Genomic DNA, 22,302 nt, shown 5'->3' with positions numbered 1-22,302 from the left:
ATGCGCAGAAGTGCCGAATCGCAACCCTCATAAGCACAGACGCTGCGCTGCGGGTTGTGAACGCTTCGGGTTGTGAACGTGCCTCCCGCATCCACTGTACTTAGCAACTGATATGTATTTTTATTCTTTAATAGTTTTTCGGTTTTACTGTTTCTTCTTTTCTTTTCTTTGTCTCTCTCCTTTTTCTTTCTCTTTCTTTCCCTCCTCTCCTTTTCTCTCTCTCTCTCCATTTATTCTCTGTAATGTTACCATATTTATATTCACATTTATATAGTTAGCTTAGATCTTATGACAATTTTATTATGTGCATTGTAATCATTATTCCAATCTAAGACTATCCCATGTCAAACAAGTTACAGATAGGTAGCCGTGTTGGTCTGCGCATAGTCAAAACAAAATAAAAAAAATTTCCTTCCAGTAGCACCTCAAAGACTAACTAAGTTAGTTCTAGGTATGAGCTTTCGTGTGCATGCACACTTCTTCAGATACACTGAAACAGAAGTCACCAGACCCTTCTATATAGTGTCAAACAAGCTCATTTTTTCCCTTTTGATTCCCCGCCCCCCTTGTATGTGTGGAAACTTTGCAAAAAAAATTAAAATAAAAAAGGAGTTTGGTACGTTAGCAGGTTTTCAGATTAGCCATCAGAAGGTTGGATGGATGGGAGGAGAAAATGTGGTTTGGCAGGGGTGAACGGGGGCTCCGGAGACGGGAACAGGTGACCCACGCAGCGCCTCCTCCTTCCTTTTCAGCGAGGGAGACAAGGTCAAGGTGGCGCAAGGCGTCTCCGGCTCCATCCAGGACAAGGGCTCCATACAGAAGTTTGTGCCCTACCTGATCGCTGGCATCCAGCACGGCTGCCAAGACATTGGCGCCAAGAGTCTCTCCATCCTGCGGTGAGTCCCTGGGGTGCTCTCTCTCTCCTCGCAGGGGGGTGCGGGACCAGGGCCGGATTCAGGCTGGATGCGATCCTCAGCTCCTGAAGGTAATGGGGCCCTTTCTGTGTCCAGCTGTCCTTTGTCCACAGCAAATGGTCCCTGTTTTTTTGTGTTGAATAGATGCTATATGGTCATTGATGGACCTAGCAGGTATCTGAAGCCTTTTGCACACCACAAAACAGGTATTTTATCAAAGTAATATTTGAACTGAAATACAATTAAGAAGAAGTATAGTTCATACCTCGGGTTGAATGTGCTTCAGGTTGAGAGCTTTCGGGTTGCGCTCCGCGGCAACCTGGAAGTAACGGAACATGTTACTTCCAGGTTTTGCCGCTCGCGCATGTGCAAACACTCAAAATGACATCATGTGCGGAAGCGGCAAAACACGACCCGCGCATGCACAGACGCGCTGTCACGTCTTACGTTCTATTCAGGATGCGAACGGGGCTCCAGAACGGATCCCGTTCACATCCCGAGGTACCACTGTATATTAATTGTGAAATACAATTAAGAAGAAGTATATTAATCATGAAATGATCATTAAGCTCTAACTTAAAATGATTTTTTATTCATAACGAACTTAACAATGCATTGGCATTGGCATTGGGCAATGACAAAAGTTCCTTTAGAAACACAATTTGCAAAGACTCATAATTAGCCTCTAGAAACTTGCTATAACATGAAATAATAATAGCAAAGCAGTGATATTTGAGGCAGCAGGCAGCGCCCGTTACTTCCATCATATGAGCCGACACAACACGAAACACTGTCGCTGTATGTAGATTTTATTTTATTTTGTATGTAGATTATTTATTTATTTATTTTATTTTAGCTTTTTCATCTTCTATTTTGGAAATGTACATCCAGGGTTTTTTTCCTTTGATTTTTTTTTGGGGGGGGGCCCAAGAGAGTGGGGCTCTAAGCTAGAGCTTGTTTAGCTTATACGTCAATCCAGCACTGTGTGGGACGCAGTCTCCCCGCAGCCCCCTGCGTTGCAGTTGCCACTCCTTCAGAAGTGAGGGGATGTGCTAGCGGCCACTGATCGCCTTCGTACCCCATAAATTAGTCCAGTCTTTTTTTAAAGCCTCCCAGGTTTCTGTCCGTCGCTGCCTCCTGCAGCAGGGAGTTCCACAGTCTAGCTCTGCGCTGTAAGGGGAGAGATGGCCCCTCTCCCTGACTCTGGCACACGAAACTTGGCGGAGGGTTGACCAGGAGAGTGAAAAGGGGATCCCAGGCCCCTCGCTGTGGGGTGGCCTGCTCAAGCGCCGTAGGGAGAGCGCCTTCTGACTGCTGCCAGGCTTCCCTTGAAATCTCACAGTGTTTTGGCAAAGTTATTTTCTCCGCGCAGAAGGTGGGCGGAAGGTGGGAATAAACGGCAGCTTTTTCTCAGCTGCCAGCTGTCGTCCGTGCGACTCAGAGGAAACTACGTCAAATGGTGTTCCAGCTTACGAGCCGCGTCTGCGTTTTTAAAATCGCACCCGACTCCTAGTTATTTCGGTTTGGTTATTTATAGATGGTTACCCTTCCTTCCTTCCTTCCTTCTTTCCTTCCTTCCTTCCTTCCTTCCTTCCTTCCTTCCTTCCTTCCAACCGGATTTCCAAGAGAAGAAGAATCCCACAAAATATCCCTTAAGCCAGGCCTAGGCAAACTCCGGCCTTCCAGATGTTTTGAGACTACAATTCCCATCATCCCTGACCACTGGTCCTGTTAGCTAGGGATTGATGGGAGTTGTAGTCCCAAAACATCTGGAGGGCCGGAGCCTATGCCGGCCTTAAGCCAACTCTGCCAAAAAGAGAACCACCATCCTGGACGCTTTAGTTGAGATTCGCGCATTGAAGGGGGTTCGACTAGATGACCCTTGGGTCCCTTTCGTCTGCGGTTCTATGATTCTGTTAAGAATTGCATCGGTGAGCCCCCTAGGTGCTGGAGATTTTGCTGGATCAGGCCCATCTCGTCCAGCATACTATTCCCGCAGCGGCTGACCGGGTGCCCCAAATGGGAAACCCGCCAGCAGGATTCGAACACAAAGCCTCTGAGGGCGCATTCGGAGAAGGGTCAGAACACAAGAGGGGTCTTCAAAAGTCTCCAGGGCCGGTGGCCGGTCTGTCACAGATGGACCAGGCTGTCTCTTTTTAGTTTTCCAAATTGTCTTGGGACTACAGTTCCCAGCACCCCTGACCACTGGTCCTAGAGATGATGGGAGCTGTAGTCCAGCAACCGCTGGAGATCCGAGTTTCGGGTCCCCTGGCTTGAAGGGAAAGCGAGCAAGAGGCGAGCATGACAGCTGCTTCTAAAACGATGGAGGCCTTTCTCTGCGCGAAGCGTGGCGGAGCTGTGGAACTCCCTGCCACTGGAGGAAAGGGTGATGGATGGCTTCTAGCCAGGCTGCCTCTGCCCTGCCTCCGTGGTTAAAGACGGGGTGGTTTAGCTGCCGGGGTTTGACCGGGTGGGTCCAGGGAGTGACTGTGGCTTCCTCTTGGTGGGGGAAGTGCCGCCCAATGGTTAGAGCTGTTGGACAGTAGAAGAGGGACTGAGCTGGAGCGGTTTGGGGGTGCGCAGCAGCCTCCTCTTCACTGGGGCTGGCCGGGGACACCGCCGTCACATCCTGAGCAGCGGTGAGGTGGACTAGATGCCCCCTGGAGACCCCCCCCTTCCGCCTCAGACACTTAGCCGGCTGCATCTCCTTTGCAGGTCCATGATGTACTCCGGTGAACTGAAGTTTGAGAAGCGGACAATGTCGGCCCAGATCGAGGGGGGCGTCCACGGCCTGCACTCGTGAGTAACCCCCCCCCTCCGCCCCCCTGAAAATCCATCGCCATCTGGGACTCCCCCCCCCCCTTTCTGCTTTCCCCGGTGCTGCCCTCGCCTCCGTTCCTGCTCTCAAACCTCCTTCCTGCCTGAGCACAGACCACCCCCAAAGGACTCTCCCACCCCCACCCCCCCTTTTCAAGGGCTTGTCTAGGGAGAGAAGGGGGCCACCCCACTGCCTTCCCCTGGCTTCCTGGAGGGCGGCCTCGGAGAGAGAGGCAGCTCCCCCCCCCCCCCAGCTTCCCGGAAGGTGGGTGTTCATTTTTTAAGGGGGGGGGGTTCATTTCCTCCCTCCGACCTCTTCCTGCGTTGCAGCGGGTTGGACTAGATGCCCTCCAGGTGTCCAGGGCCAAAGCCGTCTAGGGCTTTCAAGGTCAGGCCCCCCCCCCACTTTGAAACGTGCTTGAAAACATACTGGGAGCCGATGAAAATCCATTATGTGGTCCCAACTACATAGTGGTCCCTTGGTTCTCAAACAGCTTGGTAGTTAAACTTGGAACCCGAACGCTGCAAACCCAGAAGTCAGTGTTCCGATTTGCGAACCTTTTTCGGAAGCTGAACGTGCTCTGTTTTGAGTCCCACGCAGAGGTCTGTCTGTTTTTGCTCTTTATTTTGCGTTTTTGTTTCAGCAGCTTTTTCGTTTTGTTTTTGCGACTGCATGCTTTCATTTTTATTATTATTATTATTATTATTATTATTATTATTATTATTATTATTATTTATACCCCGCCCTCCCCAGCCAAGACTGGACTCAGGGCGGCTAACACCAAATATTAAAACAATTGATTGAACCACAGCTTAAAAAACAAGATTAAAAGACAACATTAAAACATTAAAATGCAGCCTCGTTTCAGTGCAAAAATCAAGGGAACGACTATAGGCTAGTTACAACCATGGATTCGAGCGGGAGAGCTCTAACGAGGCTGCTACTCCCGTCGCCATCTTGGAAGGGAAGTCAATGGATCAATGGTCTTGTTAGATAGTAAAATTCATGTTAAATTGCTGTTTTGGGGGTTGTTTTTAAAAGTCTGGAACGGATTAATCCATTTTGCATTGCTTTCTATGGGAAAGCGCGCCTCAGTTTTGGATCGCTTTGCTTTTGGAACTGACTTCCGGAACGGATTAAATTTGAGAACCAAGGGACCACTGTATTGTAGAGCTGGAATGGATCCCAAGGGTCTTCTGGTCCAAGAAGCGCAGGGGGCCATCCTGCGGCCATTTGAGCCAGCCTCCATCACCCATCTAGGCAGGCCCAGAGACTGAGAACCCAAGGAAGGCACCCTTTTCTCCCTGGGCAAGCAGGATCTGAGCCCAAGAGCCCTTTTCCCCTTCACTTTCCAGCAACTGGGGCATAGGAGTAGGGCTGCCTCTCATCCGTATATGGATTTGTCCAATAGTTTAATGCCATCGCGGTCTCCTGTGGCAGGGAGTTCCGCAGGTCGGCTCTGCAGTGTGCGAAGGGTTTTCTATGATCTGCCCTGAACCTTCCTACAAGATCGGAGACAGGTTGGTTCCTTGGAGGTGTGGGGGTCCCCCAGGATCAAACTCTGCCATAGCTGTCAACTCTTCCCTTTTCTTGCAAGGAATCCTATTCGGAATAAGGGAATTTCCCTTTAAAAAAGGGGAAAGTTGACAGCTATGAACTCTGCCTGCACAGGACAGTTGATCTGGAGCGAATCGGGGGCCAAGGCCAACCCCATCTTCCAGCCCCCCACTCCCACTGCAGTGATGAGGACAGAAGGAATCTTTTTTTGGGGGGGGGGTCTCAGGCTAGGAAAGTGAGGCCCCTGCTTGCTTCATGGGGTTTAGCGTGAGGGTGGCGGTTGCTCACAGACCCCCAAAGTAGCCTTTTTCCTGGCGGTTCCTGGGACCAGTTGCATAGCTGGGTCCCTCAATCGCGGAAGGACCCCCCCTGACCCCCCCAAAAAAGACCTGCTCTGTGTCTTTTTCTCTGCAAGCGTTTTCTTGCTGCTGTGCTATTCGCCCCGCAAACCCAAGAAGGCTGGGCCAGTTTAACATGGACGGTGACTGAGCTGGGAATTTGGGGGGGGGGGTCACCTCCCAAGTCTGGTTTTTTAAATGGGGTGAAATTCGCAGAGCCCTGGACACATTGGCTTTCTGGTTTGGGGTTTCTCAGGTTTCTAGTCCTGGTGAGAAGTTTGGGGGCCAACCAAGGCCAGAATCACGGGGGAAGTGGTGGCCGACCTTCCCTCTGCCCCCTGGAACCCCCCCCCCAGTTCCCCAGGCACCCCCACCCCTCTCTTCTTCCAGTCCCACGGACTTTGCCAGCAACCCTTTGGGAAAGCACAGAACAAAGAGAGCCGTGCAACTTTATGGAATCATCCCCCAAAACGAGGCGGCTTTTTCATGAGTCTGGCGGGCAGACCCCTATTTTTTTCGAGGGTGGGCTGGGGGTCATTTTGCTGGGCCCTTCCACTGGTGGCCCCCTCGCCAGAGAGAGGCAAAGGTCTGAACCCAATTTGGAGTGGGGCAGCCTCACGGGTACCAGCCCAACTCCTGGCGCATCCATGCTCCATGCTCTCTAAAGTGCGGCATGGCCACATCTTATGTGAGAGGTTCAGTTTCTAGGGTTCCATGTGTACCCCAAAATTGCAGGGTGGGGAGGGAGAGAGAGAGAAAATCCCCCGCCCTCCCAGAGCCCACACACCAAGCGGTCTTTGCCAGGCAAGCAAAGCGGGCAGCTGAAAAGCTCTTTTTGTGCCAAGTCAGAAAGAGCTTTTGCACGCTCTGCCGTGCTTTGGGGGCAAGACCCACCGGGCGCACCAGCTCCGGGAGGCCAGGGGCGTTTGTGCGAGTCTCTGCGGGGATTTCTGTGGCTCTGGGTTCGAGTTCTCGCGAGCGCCCCAGAGCCGGCGCGTTGAGCGGGCCGTGCCCTCACCCCCCAAACAAGGCAGAGAGCTTAAAAGCTCTTCAGGTGCTGGGAAAACCTCGAGCGAACCTGGTGCCCCCCCCCCAAAGAGCTTTTTCACTCTCTGCTATGCTTGGATTTCACATGCGCAATTTCAGCCTGCCGGCCTTGAACCGTGCGCGGATGAAACAGCGCATGTTCATGTTAAATGCACATTGGATGGGGTGGGAGAGTTTGGCCCCTCGTTTCCCAGGGTGCAGCTCTACGTATTCCTGGGGTGCCTCTTCCCCTGCAGGGTTTGGGGGGCATGTGGGGGGGGTCTGGGAAAGGGGGCGATGTCCAGCACTTCAACCTTTGCAGCAGATTCCTGTAACCTGGATGGTTTGGATTCCCGACTCAGAAGATCAGAAGAGCCCGCAGGATCATGCCCGTGGCCCCTTTACTCTTGTAAAATTGGGTGCCTGCTTGGGCAGGGGGGCCCTGGGGACGTAGCAAAACGTTAGAAACCCCCCAGGCTTCCCTCGCCTTTCCTTCCACTGCAACACCCCCCCCCCAAAAAAAAAAGAATTTGGCTTTCCATTTTGATGTGAAATCAAAGGCTTCTGAAAGACGAGGCTGGATCAGGCCCAAGGGGGCCCATCTAGTCCAGCCTCCTAACCAGGTGCCCCTTGTGGGTAGCAAGCGAGCAGGATTCGAACACAAGAGCCATGGTCTCCCCTCCTCGTTTCCCAGAGCAGCCGGCATTCAGGAACATCGCTGCCTCCGACACGGGAGACAAGAGCCTGGCCGGGGGCCATTGATTTTGTCTCATCCTCTTTTTAAGCCATCGTGGCTTGTCGCCACTGTCCTGTGGCAGTGAGTTCCGCAGTTCACCTTCGCACTGTTCCAGCTTTGGAATTCTGGGATTCCAGCCAAGACCACGTCTCCCTCTTAGGGGGTGTTGGCTGGCAGGGGGTGGCCTCCTGGGCCCCTGCCCCCCTGTTCTCGGCTGCGTCCCCTTTGCGTGTGGGTCGGAAGGCGAGGGTCCGAAGCTTTGCTAGGGCCATAGAGGGGCCTGGGAGCTCTTGCCTAGTGCTAGCTTGGGAGCGGGACCCCCGGCAGATGCTGGGGGGCGGTGACGGGCAGCTGTGGGGCTCCAGGCTTGGTGGCGGCAGCTCTGCTGGTGTTTTTTTGGGGGGGGACTGCACGCTTGTGTGTGTCCTGGGCAGGAACACGTTGACCTTGTGACCTTCTCTCTCTCTCCTGCCCACGCCCATGGCCGCCTTCCTGTAGTTTTACGTTTCTGCCATGTAAGTAACTGGGGCGGGGAGTTCCGCAGGTCCGTCCCCACCCCGCCTGTCTTGGATGTGGGTCAGCTGCTGCATTCTCCCCCTCCGCTATCCCCCGGGCACTTCTGGGGGGATAGTTACAGCTGTGGGCTGGGAGGGGGGGGGACGACACGCATCCTCTCTCAACACCCCCCTCCCCCACTGCTTTTGCAAGCTTCCCCCCCCCCTGCTCTCCTCACACCAACCCTCTCCCCCCCAAAAAAAATGGTGGATCTGCAATGAGCGTTGTGAAGCTGCTCCCCCCAGACCCAGAAAAGCTTCCTTCTCTCTCGGAGCCCCTCACCCCCCCCCCCGGACCTCTCTGGGCTGCGGGGGATCGGGGATCGGGGCCCTTGGACAGAGTCCGTGGGGCAGGAAGGAGGGTTCCTTTCTGCTTCTCTCCACTGGGGCAGTTGCCCTGACCTGAGTCCCACCTTTGGCCAACAACGTGGTCCGAGGATCCTGCCCTGGCCAGACCCCCACGGTCAAGCTCAGGCAGTCCTGAGCAGAGGTGGGGGGGGGGTCCCTGCCACGGATGCTTCAGCTGAGACTCCTGCGTTGCAGGGGGGTGAACTAGATGGCCTCTGGGGGTCCCTGCCAACCCTGCAATGCTACATCGCTATGGCGAGAACGACTAAATTCCCCACTTTGCAGGGAGCATGAATGTGTAAAGCAAGACCTGGGAGTGGGGTCTGCTTTTAGGGCAAGGGGGACCAGGATGGGCACCCTCTGCCCGCCAGCCTTGCCCTCTGCCCCACAGGTGCTTTGACGACCCACAAGAAGGTGCACTGCTGTGGGGGTCTGTGGGGGGCGCAGGTGCTGTCCTGGTCACATGTGCCGCGCGGAGGCCTCGGCTGCCCCCTGGCGCCGCTTGGTGGCAAAGAGGGGCATAGCTGAGCCCATGGGGGTGGGAGATCAGGGTGGGGAAAGGGGGGAGTTCCAGTGCCCGGCCGTTGGCACCTGTATTCAGCTGGGGGTTCCCTTCTGCACTCCCCACAGCTGCCTTGCGGGGGTTGGACTGGGTGACCCTTGGGTCCCTTCCAGCTCTGTGGCCCCAAGGCATCTGGGGCTCCGAGGTTTCCGGCCCCCTTGCCTGCCTGGCTCCCAAGCTTCCCCCCCACCCCTCACCGCATGGCCTGGCTTCCTCCTCCCTCCTCCTCTCACGCACCTTTCATGCCTTGCTGCCTCCCCAGAGTCTATGATTGATCCTCCGTTTGGCCGCTTGGGGGGGGGGGTCCACTTCCAGTGGGGTGGAGGGGCTTTTGGGGGAGGGAGGGGTCTTCAGGAGAACAAGCAGACTCTGCCGGTCTCCATGTTCCCTCTGGGGGTCCTTCTCCCCTTCCCCACCTCGAGGGGAGAGCAACCCTGGCGTGGGATGTGGGGCGACTCTGGCTCAGAAGCCATGCTCTCCAAGCGACCCCTGGTTTGGGGTCAGGCAGAATCTGGATGCCCGAGCGCTGCCGCCCTGTCCTGCAGAGGGCGTCAGAGAGAACAGGGGCCTGCCTCGCAGCGGGTTGGGATAGATGACCGCAGGGCCCCCTTCCGCCGCTACTGATTCCTCCTTTCCCCTCCCTCCCCAGTTACGAGAAGCGGCTGTACTGAGGACGGATTCCGGAGCAGCGGCGCCCAGAGAGCGGCCCCCACCGTCCCGGCCCCCGTCGCCCGCTGCCGGCGCACCTGAAGGGGTGGGCTCACCCGGCCGCCCCCCCCGGCCTCTTAGGCCGCGCTGACAGGCAAAGACTTGCACTACGAACCACCTGGCTGGCGCCAGAGCCGTGTGCCACCCTCCTCCTCTCTCTCTGTCTCGTTCTGTCCATCTCTCTCTCTCTTTCTGCCCCACACGGGCAGGACCTGCTGGCAACCTCACGGATCTCTGCCGGAAGTCTCGAGGGGGGGGGAACGACACACCCCCTCCATGCCCGCTCCCCCCCACACAGTTGGGGGGAGGAGGGGACTAGTGGCCAGGCCCCCTGCTGTGGGAGCCAGGATCCTGGGACCAGGCGCCTCCCCCAAACCCCACCCCAAACGGGGCCCCCCAAATTCCCAGAGGCTGTTGGGGCCGAGGGGGTGCCCCCCTTCCTCTCTCTGCAGGGTGCTGCAGCCCCCACCCCAGCCAGGCTTGCTGGGGCACCCGCTTTCCCGACTGATGTTAATGGGGGAGGGCAGAAATGGGGAGAGCCAGGGAAACGTCCCCAGGGGACTCTGCACCCCATCTCATCTCAGGACCCTCGGGAGGTTTGTGCAGTCGGGGGGGCAGCTGCACTTGGGGGGGCTCTGAGGCAGTTGGTTTGGGGGTCACAGCCTCCCCCTTAAAGCCGATGGGGCCGCATCCTGCCCCATTTGGGTCTCATTCCTGCCAAGCAACAGGGGCAGCAGACCCTCACCCTCCTCTTGGCCGCTGGGGGTGGGTGGGGGGCAGCTGCTGCTGCTGCTGGCCAGAGCCCGGCTGGGTCTTGGGGGCTCCTTCAGAGTTGCCCCCCTCCCTCCCCCTCTTGCCTCAAGGCTGTAACTCTTGCGCATGTTCAAGGTCTCCTCTTGTGTCACTGTGTATTATTAAAGAATAATAAAAGCTACGGAGCATCGTTTAATGGTCTGGCGTGAGGAACGCAAGGAAAACCTCACTGGATCCGGCCCAAGGAGCCTCTGAGTAGCCTTGCCTTCTGTCCACACAGTGGTCAGCCTGGGGGGGGCGGAGCCCACCATCGGATCCGAGCACAAGAGAAACGCCCCTTCCCATAATTTCCAGCATTCAGAAGCCATCCAGGTTGGCAGCCGTCCTGGCTTCCTGCAGCGGCAAGTTCCACAGTTCCTTCTCCTCCATGGATCGGTCCAAGCCCCTCTTTCAGAAGCCATCCAGGGTGGGGGTTGAGATGCAGGGCAGATTTATTTTTTGGGAGGTGGAGACTTCACGTTGCCCACTTCCCCCCATTGCAATCCCAGCGTCCCAGCCTCCGCGGCTGACATGTTTAGAAGACCCCACAACCTTAGCAGGGCGGGGGGAACAGCCTTGCTGCCTGCCCTCCTTCTGCTGGTGGCAGTTCAGCTCCATGCCACCCATCCATGGCACCTACTTCCTGGGCACTTCCGTTGCAACAGGCTGCAGCGCTCAAAGAGAGTTTTTTTGGGGGGGAGGGTTGCTCCATTGGGACCCCCAAGTCCAGCCACCCTCCTGGTTTCAGCCTCTGGCAAACGGGCCTTTCGCCTCCATGCCCGCTGCAGGGATGGCAGCGGCGATGTCTTCCTCCTCTGCTGTGCATGCATTTCTGGTTCCTTCTCCTGCGCTAAAGTTTCGCCTGGAGTCCGGAGGCGGGCAGGAGGCCCAGCTGCTGCAGGAAAGAGCCCAGGGCCCGGGCGTATTCCTGGGGGTAGAGGCGCAGGTGTTGCGCGTGGCGAGAGACTGGCCACTCCTGCACCTGGACGCGGAGACCCAGCGCCCGCCAGGCGCCCAGCAGCTGCTGCATGGTGCGGGCGTCGCTCAGCGGGTCGTTGTGGCAGAAGAAGACCAGCACGGGGCAGCGGAGGGGCGGGTGGTGGAAGGCGCCCAGGGCAGCCTCGTAGTGTGCCACGGTGCACGGGCGGAAGAGGCAGAAGTACAGCAGGGCGCCTCCGCGGATGAGAGGCCGGACGGCCGCCGAGGAGCTGGTCATCCTGGCCACGCCTGGGGGGGGGGGAGAAAGAAGGCAGCTCAAGCACCCCAGGTTTTTTAGGGGGTAGGAGACAGAGATGCGGAAAGGAATAATAATAATAATACCCCGCCCATCTGACTGGGTCTCCCCGACCACTCTGGGCGGCTTCCAGGTAAAGGTAAAGGGACCCCTGACCATTAGGTCCAGTCGCGGATGACTCCGGGGTTGCAGTGCTCATCTCGCTTTACTGGCCGAGGGAGCCGGCGTACAGCTTCCAGGTCATGTGGCCAGCAGGACTAAGCCGCAGAGCAGCACATGGAAACGCCATTTACCTTCCCGCCGGAGCGGGACCTATTTATCTACTTGCACTTTGACGTGCTTTCGAACTGCTGGGTTGGCAGGATCAGGGACCAAGCAACGGGAGCTCACCGTGTCGCGGGGATTTGAACCGCCGACCTGATCGGCAAGTCCTAGGCTCTGTAGTTTAACTGCGTCCCTTGTCGGGCGGCTTCCAACCAAATATCAAAAACAATACAGCGTCAGACATTAAAAACTTCCCTAAACAGGGCCGCCTTCAGGTCTTTTAAAAGTGAAATAGTTGTTTATTGCCTTGTCATCTGGTGGGAGGGCGTTGCACAGGGCGGGTGCCACCACCAAGAAGGCCCTCTGCCTGCTTCCCTGTAACCTCACTTCTCGCAGGGAGGGAACTGCCAGAAGGCCTCAGCGCTGGACCTCAGCATCCATGTAGAACGATGGGGGTGGAGAATGGATTTCCAGAACAGATTAAGTTTGAGGACCAAGGTGCCACTGTATTCTGAATTCTGCGCTTTGATGTTTTGAATGTCGGCTGTGAGCTGCTTTGGGCATGGCCTGTGCTGAGCCAACCGGTCCCGCCAGCCCCTTCCTCCCCACCCCAGGAGACCCTCTGCTCACCCTGAGCCATATTCTCCAGGCTCCCTGCGACAAGGCTGTCGTAGACGCAGCCGCGAATGCGCTCTCCGATGCCGGCGTGCCGCTCGGGGTATCTGGCAAGGTGCACCATCATCTGGGCAAAGGTGTACCCTCCGATGGAGAAGGCGTGGATGAGGAGGGGCTGGGTGCCCAAGGCCTTGCCCTCTCCCAGGAGCCCCAGGAGCTGCTCCGCGTACGCCAGGCCCCACCGCGGCCACAGGAAGTGTCCCAGGCTGCTCTCGGCCACCAGCACAGCCCAGCCGCGGCCCAGGTAGAGGGAGAGGTACTTGGCCAGGGCACCGGGCCGGGCGCCAAACCAGGGCAGCAGCAGGACAAGGGGCTGCGAGTCGGCAAAGGTGCCCGCAGGCCGGTATAGGCAGATGGTGCGTGAGATGGGCGTCACGGCCGTGCCAGGCGGCAGGGAGGCATGGCTCGCTTCCGGGCTGCCCGCGGGTGGGTCCTCCACCAAGGCGCCTTCGGGTCTGATGGCAGGAGGGGCCTCGGTTTCGGTGGGAGGCATCACAGGCGCCGCTCCTGCAAGGTCTGCCACCTGCACTTCACCTGGGAGGACAGGCAGCCCTGGAAAATGTCAAAGGACCAGAAGGAACATTTTATCATATGTGGTGGGAATGTAAAAAAGTAAAGAACTTCTGGGAAATGCTATATAATGAGATGAAAAAGATGTTGAAATACACATTTTTAAAAAAACCAGAAGCATTTTTACTTGGTATTATAGGTCAGGACACTAATAGGCAAGATGTTAAATTGTTTTTATGTGCAACAACTGCAGCAAGAGTATTGTTAGCCCAGAAATGGAAGCAAGAATAAATTCTGATGAAAGAAGAATGGCAGATGAAATTAATGGACTATGCAGAATTGGACAAAATGACAGGAAGGGTTCGAAACCTGAGGGACCAGAGATTTACAGAAGATTGTGAGAAGTATATAAATTATTTGAAGAGCAACTGTAATCAACAAATTACACTAGGACTACAATAAGTTTTGTAAGGAGAAATATACGAAGTGTTACAAAGTAGAAAAAGATAGTGATATTGGTTATGAGTTTGAAATGTAATAGGGAAGATAAGAAATGCATACTGGAAAATTTTTAGACAGGATTGATGGAAGTCAAAAATTTGAATAAGATGTAAAAGTTGCTATTATTGCTATTATTTATGTATGTGACGACAGCAGCACGGATACTACTGGCCCAGAGATGGAAAGAATATAAAGTCCTGACCAGAAACAATCACGAACATGATGGACTATGCCAAAATGGCGAAAATGACCAGGAAAATAAGAAACCAGGAAGAGAGGAACTTTGGCAGGATTTGAGTGATGCTTGAAATGTACTAAAAACTAAGGTAAAAATGGATTATTTAAGACAAATAGAAAAAATATGTGAGGCAGTTGAAAAAGATTGAAAATGGAAACCAGAGAATCCTAAATGCTGATGATGATGTCTAATGCTTGAATTTAAACGTGCATTGTAAAACTGAATAAAAAAGATTTTTTTATTTAAAAAAGGAAAATGTCAAAGGAGCACATGAGAAGATTTTTGGACAATGTTTATATCATCGTTGTCTGCCACTAGGGGCAACATCTTGGACCCACCCCCATGTTTTTATTGTAATTATCTGTAAGAATAGAAGAGCCTAAGGAGAGCCTGTGCTGGATCAGGCCCTTGTCCCACCTAGTCCAGCTTCCCCTTCTCATAGGCGCTGAATGGTTGCCTGTGGGAAACCTGCAATCAGGATTCGAACTCAAGATACCTCTCCCTCCAGGGGTCTCCTGCTGCCTCCGATGGTGGAGGCAGAGCACGGATCCTGGCTCAAAGTCATCCATGGTCCTCTCCTCCTCCATGAACTGGTCTAAACCTCTTTTAAAGCCATCCAAGTTGATGGCCATCACTGCCTACTGTGGCAGGGAGTTCCACGGTTTAACCAGGTCCTTCATTTGATCTGTCCTGCATCTTCCAACCTTCAGCTTCATCCGATGTCTCCAAGTGCCAGGCTAGGACCTGGGAGAGACCAGGGTTCAAATGTCCACTCAAGCACAAAGCCAGTCCCTGCCTCTCAGCCTGGCCTGCCACACAGGGGGGTTGTGGAGATTAAAGGAGGAGGTTGCGGAATCATGGATATAAATGCAATGCAATAATATATGATCCTGTCTGTATTTGACCAGATAGATAGATAGATAGATAGATAGATAGATAGATAGATAGATAGAGGTAGTGATATAGATAGATAGATGATATATGATAGAGATAGATAGATAGATAGATAGATAGATAGATAGATAGATAGATAGATGATAGATAGATAGATAGATAGATAGCTATAGATAGATAGATAGCTATAGATAGATAGATAGATAGCTATAGATAGATAGATAGATAGATAGATAGATAGATAGATAGATAGATAGATAGATAGCTATAGATAGATAGATAGATAGATAGATAGATAGATAGATAGATAGATAGATAGATAGCTATAGATAGATAGATAGCTATAGATAGATAGATAGATAGATAGATAGATAGATAGATAGATAGATGATAGACAGATGAGAGAGAGGGAGAGGGAGAGGGAGAGGGAGAGAGATGCTTCAGGCTGTTTTATGAGGAACACAATTCCGAAAGGCAACAAACGAGAAATCCATTCCTAGAAGAAGCAAGAGGCAAGAAGAGGATTGCGAAAGGGCTCAGCTCAAAGATCATCTGGGTGGTTCTCTGGAACTGCAGGAAGTGCGCAATTGCAGGGGGAGAGATGGGGAAGAGAGGCCCCCTAGGAGAACTTCCTGGGGGGGGGGACAGGGCACTCCGCCCCCCCACCTGATCTGCTGCGTTTCCATGGGAACAGACCGGGACTAACTCCCCTCCCTGCCCCCTGCCTGACCTTAATGCTCTAAATCTCTCCAGAAAGGAGGAGGTGGCAAAGTGCCAAGAGGAGCAGAGAGGCAGAGAATAGCCCCTCCCCCGTCTCCCTGGGCCCCATGAGCCCCCCACCTGCATCTTTCTCCCCCCCCCCTTCTCTGCATCACGGGGCACCCCAAATTCTGCTTACCCCCCCCCCCATGCACACACAGGAGAGGGGGCGGGGAGCTTTAATCTGCAACCAAAGTTCGGTTGATTAATTAGACTAATTAACCAATTGATTGAAGCATGCAGCCCTAAATAAAAACGTTGTGCTTTTTCCTCCCCTACCGGCATCCGCAAGCTCTAATTGCTCACTCCTCCTTGAAGGGCTGCCCTCTTTATCGCTCCCTAGAAAAGGATCTCGCCGCCCCGTTTGGGTAGAAGCGCATTCCGGAGAAGATCACTTCGTATGTCCGGTCGTCCTTGCACATTTCTCCAAAAAAATAAGGCAGCCTGAACTGGAAAAAGGAGAAATACACGGATCATCCAGGCAAGGCACTCATAGAATTGTAGAGTTGAAGGGAACCCCAGGGGCCATCTAGTCTGCCCCCTGCGATGCAGGGATCTCAACTGAATAAGCGCTAGTAGATCTGGCCTCTGCTGAAAAAGCTCTGAGGAAGGAGAGTTGGCCACCTTCTCAGGGAGCCTGTTCCACTCAGAATGTTCTTCCTGATGATAATAATAATGATAATAATTTTTATTATATCCCAGCCAAAGCCGGGCTCAGAGCAGCTAACAACAATAAAAGTAACAGCATTCTAAAATCAATTCATTTTAAAATCAATTCAGAATCAAATTAATGGCAACCATCGGGCTAGAGTTCTATGAGGATTACAGAAGGAGAGAGGGGGTCAGGCTGTGCCTTGGCCAAAGGCCTGGCGGAACAGCTCCATCTTGCAGGCCCTGCGGAAAGATGTCAAGTCCCGCAGGGCCCTAGTCTCTTGGGACAGAGCGTTCCACCAGATCGGGGCCACCGCCAAAAAAGCCCTGGCTCTGGTTGAGGCCAGCCTAACCTTCCTGTGGCCTGGGACCTCCAAGATGTTTTAGTTTGAAGACCATAAGGTCCTCCGTGGGACATACCAGGAGAAGGGGTCCCATAGGTACGAGGGTCCTAAGCCGTATAGGGTTTCTATAAACATCAGGAAGAACATTATGAGTCATGACACATGAAGTATGTCATGACAATCTGATTGACATGCTAAGAAGCAGCCAGTTTCAAATTGGGTTAAGCACCTGTGGGACGTGTTTATCTCTCTGGGCGCAAAGTCCACAGCAAGAATGAGGAAGGGAAGATCTGAGGGGTGGCCGCTGTATACACCAAAGAGGAGAGTCCAGAGAGTCCAACGAGCCAGAAATCCCCAGGAGGGGGGCAGAGCAGCCTTCCAGATCAGGCCAAATCTAGCCCAGAATCCTGTTCTCACAACGGTTGACCTGTGCTGCCTCCAACCGGGAAGCCGTTGTGGCTGGTAGCCCCCCATAGCCCCCTCCTCCTCCGTGAATTTGTCTGATCTTCTTTAAAAGCCATCCAAGTTGGTGGCCACCCCTGTCCCGTCCCCCCCCCCCGCCTACCTCACATGGTTGTCACAAGGGCAATCCATCACAACAGAGCACTTTGTACACCAAGAAGCCGCCACAGCCGCTCCCCAGGCTGGCAAGAGCGAAGCAGACTGGATCAAGGCACACGGAGTCTGGGTCACAGAGGAGTCTCCCGGTCACTATGGAGACCCCTTGGCACTGTGCCCCCTCCCTCTCCAGACCTGGAGGTGCCAGGAACTGGCGCCTGTCTGAGCCAAAGACCTGCTCAGGGGGGAAAGGAAGCGAGAATGGGGGGGGGGGGAGCTATTGGCCACAGATGAGCCCAGGATCACCCAGGCCTGGCATCAGTTGGCACCCTTTCACCCTTTCCATTTCTTTTCCTTTCATGAGATTTATACATCACTGGATTGTTTAAGAACCTCTAGGCAGGATGCAAAAAGATAACGAGGAGAAAAGCACATGGTTAAACTACTTACATAGCTTAAAATTGGTTTCTGGGTAAGGCTTGCCAAAACAGGAACGTTTTTAGCAGGTGCTTAAAAGAATACAGGGGTACTCTGGTTTATGAACTTAATCCATTCCGGAAATCCATTCTTAAACCAAAATCGTTCTTCAACCGAGGCGTGCTTTCCCTAATGAGGCCTCCCGCCGCCAGTGCCCTTCCATTGTTTGGATTCCAAGGTAAAGTTCTCAAACCAAGACACTATATCCAGTTTTGCGGAGTTTGTAAACCGAATCATTCTTAAACCGGACTGTTCTTAAACCGAGGTACCACTGTACAGTGAAAGATCCTGCCTGATATCAATAGGCAGGGAGTTCCAAAGGAACGGGTCTCATTTGGCCCCTGTGGTAGTGCCAATTCCTCCAATCGGAGCAGCCAAGTGGGCACAGCTGGGGCAAGGTGATCTCGTAAGTAAACCCTGCTGCAGATCTCTGAGTGCCTGTGCTTGAGACTCTGACTTTCGTGAGTTCAATCCCCACGTTGGGCAAAAGATTCCTGCTCTGCAGGGTTGGCCTAGATCAGGCTTCCTCAGCCTCGGGCCTCCAGATGTTTTGGGCCTACAACTCCCATGATCCCTAGCTAGCAGGACCAGTGGTCAAGGATGCTGGGAACTGTAGTCTCAAAACATTTGGAGGGCTGAGGTTGAGGAAGCCTGGTCCCTTCCAACTCTACAAGTCCATTATTCTACGCTGACAAGGTCTTGCTCTTGTCAGCAATCACGCTGCAGCATTCTGCAAGGACTGCAGCTTTCAGATCGAGAACCTTGCCATTTTGACTGCCGCCTGTCCTTCTAAGAAGGGGGTTTGCTCCGGATTTGCTGGTGGAATGTGTGCTACAAAGGCCTTCAGGTAGCCCGTATTTTCTCTCCCCTAAATGAACCTCCTGAAGCTATCAGGACAGCCTACAGACCTTTCTCCTGTTTATCGATTCCGGGGGAACAGAGCCGTTCTCCTCCTCCTCTCTCCAATGTCTACACGCTTCGTATCAGCAGCGCATAAGCCCAGCTCAGGTCCCAAAGGTGACCTCTGTTATTTTTAAGCAGGATAGTTCCTGCAGATGCTTTGAGACCGTCCTTCAGTTCTTCAAATTACAGTACAAGAAAGGAGATTCTGCCTCAGGAATCTCCTGATGGCAAGAGCTGCTCGCCAGTGGAACAGTCTCTCCCTCAGAAGGTGGTGGGCTCTCCCTGGAGGTTTTTAAGCAAAGGTCAGGTGGCCACCTGTCCAGGATCCTTTAGCTGTGCTTCCTGCACTGCATAGGGTTGGACTAGATGACTCTTGAGGTTCCCTTCCAACTGCAGTTCTGTGGTCCCCAGATAGCGCATGCCAGGCCAACACCCCCCCTCCCCAATTAAGTACAACCAATTTGCACTGCTAGGTAAGCACAGCCAGTCCCACTTCCTCCACTCCAACACACACCTGAGATCCGCAGGTAGGGCTCCTCCTCTAGGGGGGAGGGGGCTTGAGCTCTGAGCTTCCTCTCTGCAAAAACAGTGGGGGAGCGGGAGGCGGCAGACTGTTGCAGTGACACGGAGCCAGCCCCCTGCCCCCATTGCGCCCCTCTCCAGACAGCTGGGCCTTCCTTTCCCTCTCTCTTCCCCCCCAAAAAAACTCCCTTAAGCTCCCCTTATGGGATGCTATGAGTCTTGCACATGACTGTGGCCTGATGGGAAGTCTTGCTCCTAAGCTTCGCTTCTGTACATAATGCTGCACAAACCATTCCAATACTAAGACATTCACTCACCACCTTAGAATGTTCAGTTCACATTGAGTTCAGGAAAACATTGTACCTGACCCGTTCTTAATGCATAGTTGACCACATCTATGGATGAATGCTATATCAATCACTAGTAAAAGTTTAATAAGGAGGTTTTCACGCCTGTCCAATTCTGTGTTCCCTTTCCCACCCTTTAATCTATTGGTGATTAATGACTATATGCAACCTTTGCTTTGTATTTGTGTTAACCAATCAGCAATAAGCACATACGTGGCAATGCTGTAATATTCAATAAAAGAGACTCCTCGAGACTTGCTCGAGAGGTGCCTCCTAGATGACGCTCGCTACCTGTCTGTCGTTATTTCAACCCAACACTCCCCCCTCTGGGTGCACCCAAGAGGCGGCTATGGGTCAGTGAAGTCAGTCTGGGGGTACTGGGGAGAGGAGGGTATTTGAGGTCCCCCAAGTGGGGCCGTCTTCCCCCCAGGTAGAAGCAGCCCTGGGTGGAAGGAGCCGCGCTCGCCTGCTTTTACGCAAGGCGCGCCCTGGCGGAGAGCGGCCGGCCACCTCCGCGGAGCCACCTGAGCATCGGTGACCCACTTTCCGCGTGGCCCTGCAGCGCTGGCCGGGCTCCTGCCCCCCACCCCGCCCCAAGTACGAGCCCCTCCGCCCCTGCCGGGGATGGCGCTGCAACCGGCCGAGCGCATCTGTTCTCTGGCTCCGGGAGGGGAACTCGGAGCAGAGCTTGCGGGGCTTCTCTGCCAGGGATGCCTGAGCGGCCATCGCAGCGGGTTAGACTAGATGACCCCTGGGACCCCGTCCAACTCGACAATTCTTACCACCTCACATCCGCATGCCTCCCGGGGGTGCGGCTGTCCCGCTGGTCGTGCCTGGGGAGGGTTGAGCAAGGTGCCCGGCTCAGCGCCGTCTCCTCGGCGCGCACCTTCCTTCGCCCGGCTCCAGAGCGCCCCTGAGCGCGTGCAGAGTGCCTTGCAAGGAGCAGCGGGTCTCGAGCCAACGGGGAGCGAGACTCGGAAGAGGGAAGACAACCCCCCTGCCCCTGGGGAAGGAGGGAATCTTCGGACGGGCCGCGCGCCTTTGGAGAGGGGGCGCAATGCGCGGAGAGGGGAAGCGGAGCGCCGCGCAGGGATTCCGCCGCCGACCCCTCGCCTTCCCCGGCCGCCTCGGACTCACCGCCGCCTCCGGCCCGGAGCTCCGCTCGCCTCGCCCCGCCGAGCGGCCGCCTCCTCGCCTCGGTCCGGCTGGGCTCCGTGCGCCTCCGAAATAGGCTCGGGCAGCAGCCTGGGCAGCTTCCGCCTCGCCGCGGGGCGGCCCCCCCCACCTCGGTTCGGCCACAGACCGAAATTCAACCGGTGCAGCGGCCGCCGCCTCTTCCCCTTTTTCTTGGCGCGGGAGCTGCTAGCGGGCAGGCAGCCAGGTGAGCCAGCTTAGGTCAGGAATTCGGTCAGGAATGCTCCTTTTGTTCTTATTTTTTACTATGTATTTTGTTTTTAAATATATTGCAATGTTATGCAATGAACCGCCCTGAGATGTACGGGTGAAGGGCTGTATGCAAATTTAATAAACAAACAGACAAAAGCAAACACTGCCCTAGGGTAGCCCACCCATGAAGCAATGTGAGTGCCACAGGCGGCAGGATCCACTGGGGCAGCAAATCCGGGTGTAGATCTTTTCCCCTTCGCCCCTCATGTGGATCTTCCTAAAGAGCGAGGAGCTGGAGGAGGCAAGAAAGCCAATGAGCCTGTTGCAGGAATTTATGTATAGGTTGGGGGGGGGTTGCCCCTCCAGCAGATCTCATGCAGATGCAGCCCACTACCAAAACCAGCACAATCATTTTTGTGATTTGTCCCCACAAAACACTTGGTCACAGTTTCTTCCTATGTATTCAAAGGGCCTCTGCTGCATGATACCAAATGTAAAAATTCACTGATAAATGTATCTCTGTACTGGCTCCCTGGGAAAACTTCAGGAGAAGAGAACCATGGGGCAGGGTCCAGGATGCTCAGATTACTGCCACCAGACCTCCCCTTTCAAGATGTAACCATGATATATGAGTGAGGTAGTTTTTTTGGGGGGGGGGTTAAAGGTAAAGGGAACCCTGACCATTATGTCCTGTCGTGGCCGACTCTGGGGTTGCGGTGCTCATCTCGCTTTACTGGCCGAGAAAGCCGGCGTACAGCTTCCAGGTCATGTGGCCAGCATGACTAAGCCGCTTCTGGCAAACCAGAGCAGAGCACGGAAACCCCATTTACCTTCCCGCTGGAGTGGTACTTATTTATCTACTTGCACTTGACATGCTTTCGAACTGCTAGGTGGGCAGGAGCTGGGACCGAGGAACGGGAGCTCACCCTGTCGTGGGAATTCGAACCGTTGACCTTCTGATTGGCAAATCCTATGCTCTGTGGACCATAAAGAAGGCTGATCACCGAAGAATTGATGCTTTTGAATTCTGGTGCTGGAGGAGACTCTTGAGAGTCCTATGGACTGCAAGAAGATCCAACCCCTCCATTCTGAAGGAAATCAGCCCTGAGTGCTCACTGGAAGGACAGATCCTGAAGCTGAGGCTCCAAGTCTTTGGCCACTCATGAGAAGAGAAGACTGCCTGGAAAAGACCCTGATGTTGGGAAAGATGGAGGGCACAAGGAGAAGGGGACAACAGAGGACGAGATGGTTGGAAAGTGTTCTCGAAGCTACAAACATGAGTTTGACCAAACTGTGGGAGGCAGTGGAAGACAGGAGTGCCTGGCGTGCTCTGGTCCAGGGGGTCACGAAGAGGCGGACACCACTAAACGACTCTACAACAACAAAGGCAGCTTCCGTTCTTCCTGAAAAAGGCCCTCTGCACATGCTCCCTCCCTTCTTCAGCAGGAGCTCAGCTCTGCACTGAGCTTATCCAACCGTCCAGGCACAGGGTCAGGGTGCGGCCACACGGCTCAGCCCCAATTTCACTCGCCATGAGATGCAGGCAGGCGGAGCAACCCAGTTCTCTGTAGCCTGGAGAAAAGAGGCCTTTCCTGCGCCTGACTGATCCAGAGTGGAAAAGCCGGGTGTGCAGCGAGAAATCGATGGGTGCCAGTCACACCAGTTGGAGCCGTGTGTGTGCCCTGG

The 22,302-nt window shown here is 54.2% G+C and overlaps 3 protein-coding genes and 1 long non-coding RNA gene across 12 annotated transcripts in view; 2 read left to right on the top strand and 2 right to left on the bottom strand.

Annotated features, from left to right (window-relative positions):
• The window catches only part of IMPDH1 (inosine monophosphate dehydrogenase 1), a 63,166-nt gene extending 53,410 nt beyond the window's left edge, over positions 1–9,756 (top strand). For 3 of the 6 annotated variants that reach the window (XM_081879886.1, XM_081879887.1, XM_081879890.1), the window contains exons 13-16: positions 753–896; positions 3,630–3,713; positions 7,888–7,904; positions 9,503–9,756. In XM_081879886.1, the coding sequence (XP_081736012.1) occupies positions 753–896; positions 3,630–3,713; positions 7,888–7,904; positions 9,503–9,603 (346 nt within the window). In that variant the 3' untranslated portion in view covers positions 9,604–9,756. The remainder of the gene's footprint in view (positions 1–752; positions 897–3,629; positions 3,714–7,887; positions 7,905–9,502) is intronic. The other 3 variants (XM_081879888.1, XM_081879889.1, XM_081879891.1) reach the window with 1 other exon arrangement.
• LOC309352055 overlaps positions 1–22,302 on the top strand; it is a 266,510-nt gene that overhangs the window by 198,562 nt on the left and 45,646 nt on the right. The gene's annotated exons all lie outside the window — the stretch shown is intronic.
• The window catches only part of LOC309351849 (uncharacterized protein), a 156,740-nt gene that overhangs the window by 110,056 nt on the left and 24,382 nt on the right, over positions 1–22,302 (bottom strand). The gene's annotated exons all lie outside the window — the stretch shown is intronic.
• Positions 10,494–20,423, bottom strand: LOC309351955 (transmembrane protein 53-A-like). 4 transcript variants are annotated; one of them, XM_081880179.1, is made up of 4 exons: positions 20,013–20,423; positions 15,708–15,877; positions 12,482–13,078; positions 10,494–11,580 (listed from the first exon to the last, which is right to left on the bottom strand). In XM_081880179.1, exons 3-4 carry the CDS (start codon positions 13,017–13,019, stop codon positions 11,204–11,206), a joined length of 915 nt encoding a protein of 304 aa, XP_081736305.1. In that variant the 5' UTR covers positions 13,020–13,078; positions 15,708–15,877; positions 20,013–20,423; the 3' UTR covers positions 10,494–11,203. The 4 variants fall into 4 exon arrangements, with proteins under 4 accessions (XP_081736305.1, XP_081736307.1, XP_081736306.1 ...); XM_081880181.1 differs by having other exon boundaries at positions 15,735–15,877; XM_081880180.1 differs by lacking the exon at positions 20,013–20,423 and adding an exon at positions 16,989–17,146.

Source organism: Podarcis erhardii, assembly GCF_964252035.2.
Source record: "Podarcis erhardii genome assembly, chromosome: 10".
NCBI classification, from domain to species: Eukaryota; Metazoa; Chordata; class Lepidosauria; order Squamata; family Lacertidae; genus Podarcis; species Podarcis erhardii.
The sequence above is the reverse complement of the archived record's forward strand: the minus strand, read 5'-3'. Positions and strand labels throughout refer to the sequence as shown.

Coding starts and splice junctions, on each gene's coding strand:
- LOC309351955 (XM_081880179.1), bottom strand. CDS start 13,019: ATGCCTCCCACCGAAACCGAGGCCCCTCCTGCCATCAGACCCGAAGGC. Junction 11,581..12,481: donor CCTGGAGAATATGGCTCAGG/GTGAGCAGAGGG, acceptor CCCCCCCCCCAG/GCGTGGCCAGGATGACCAGC.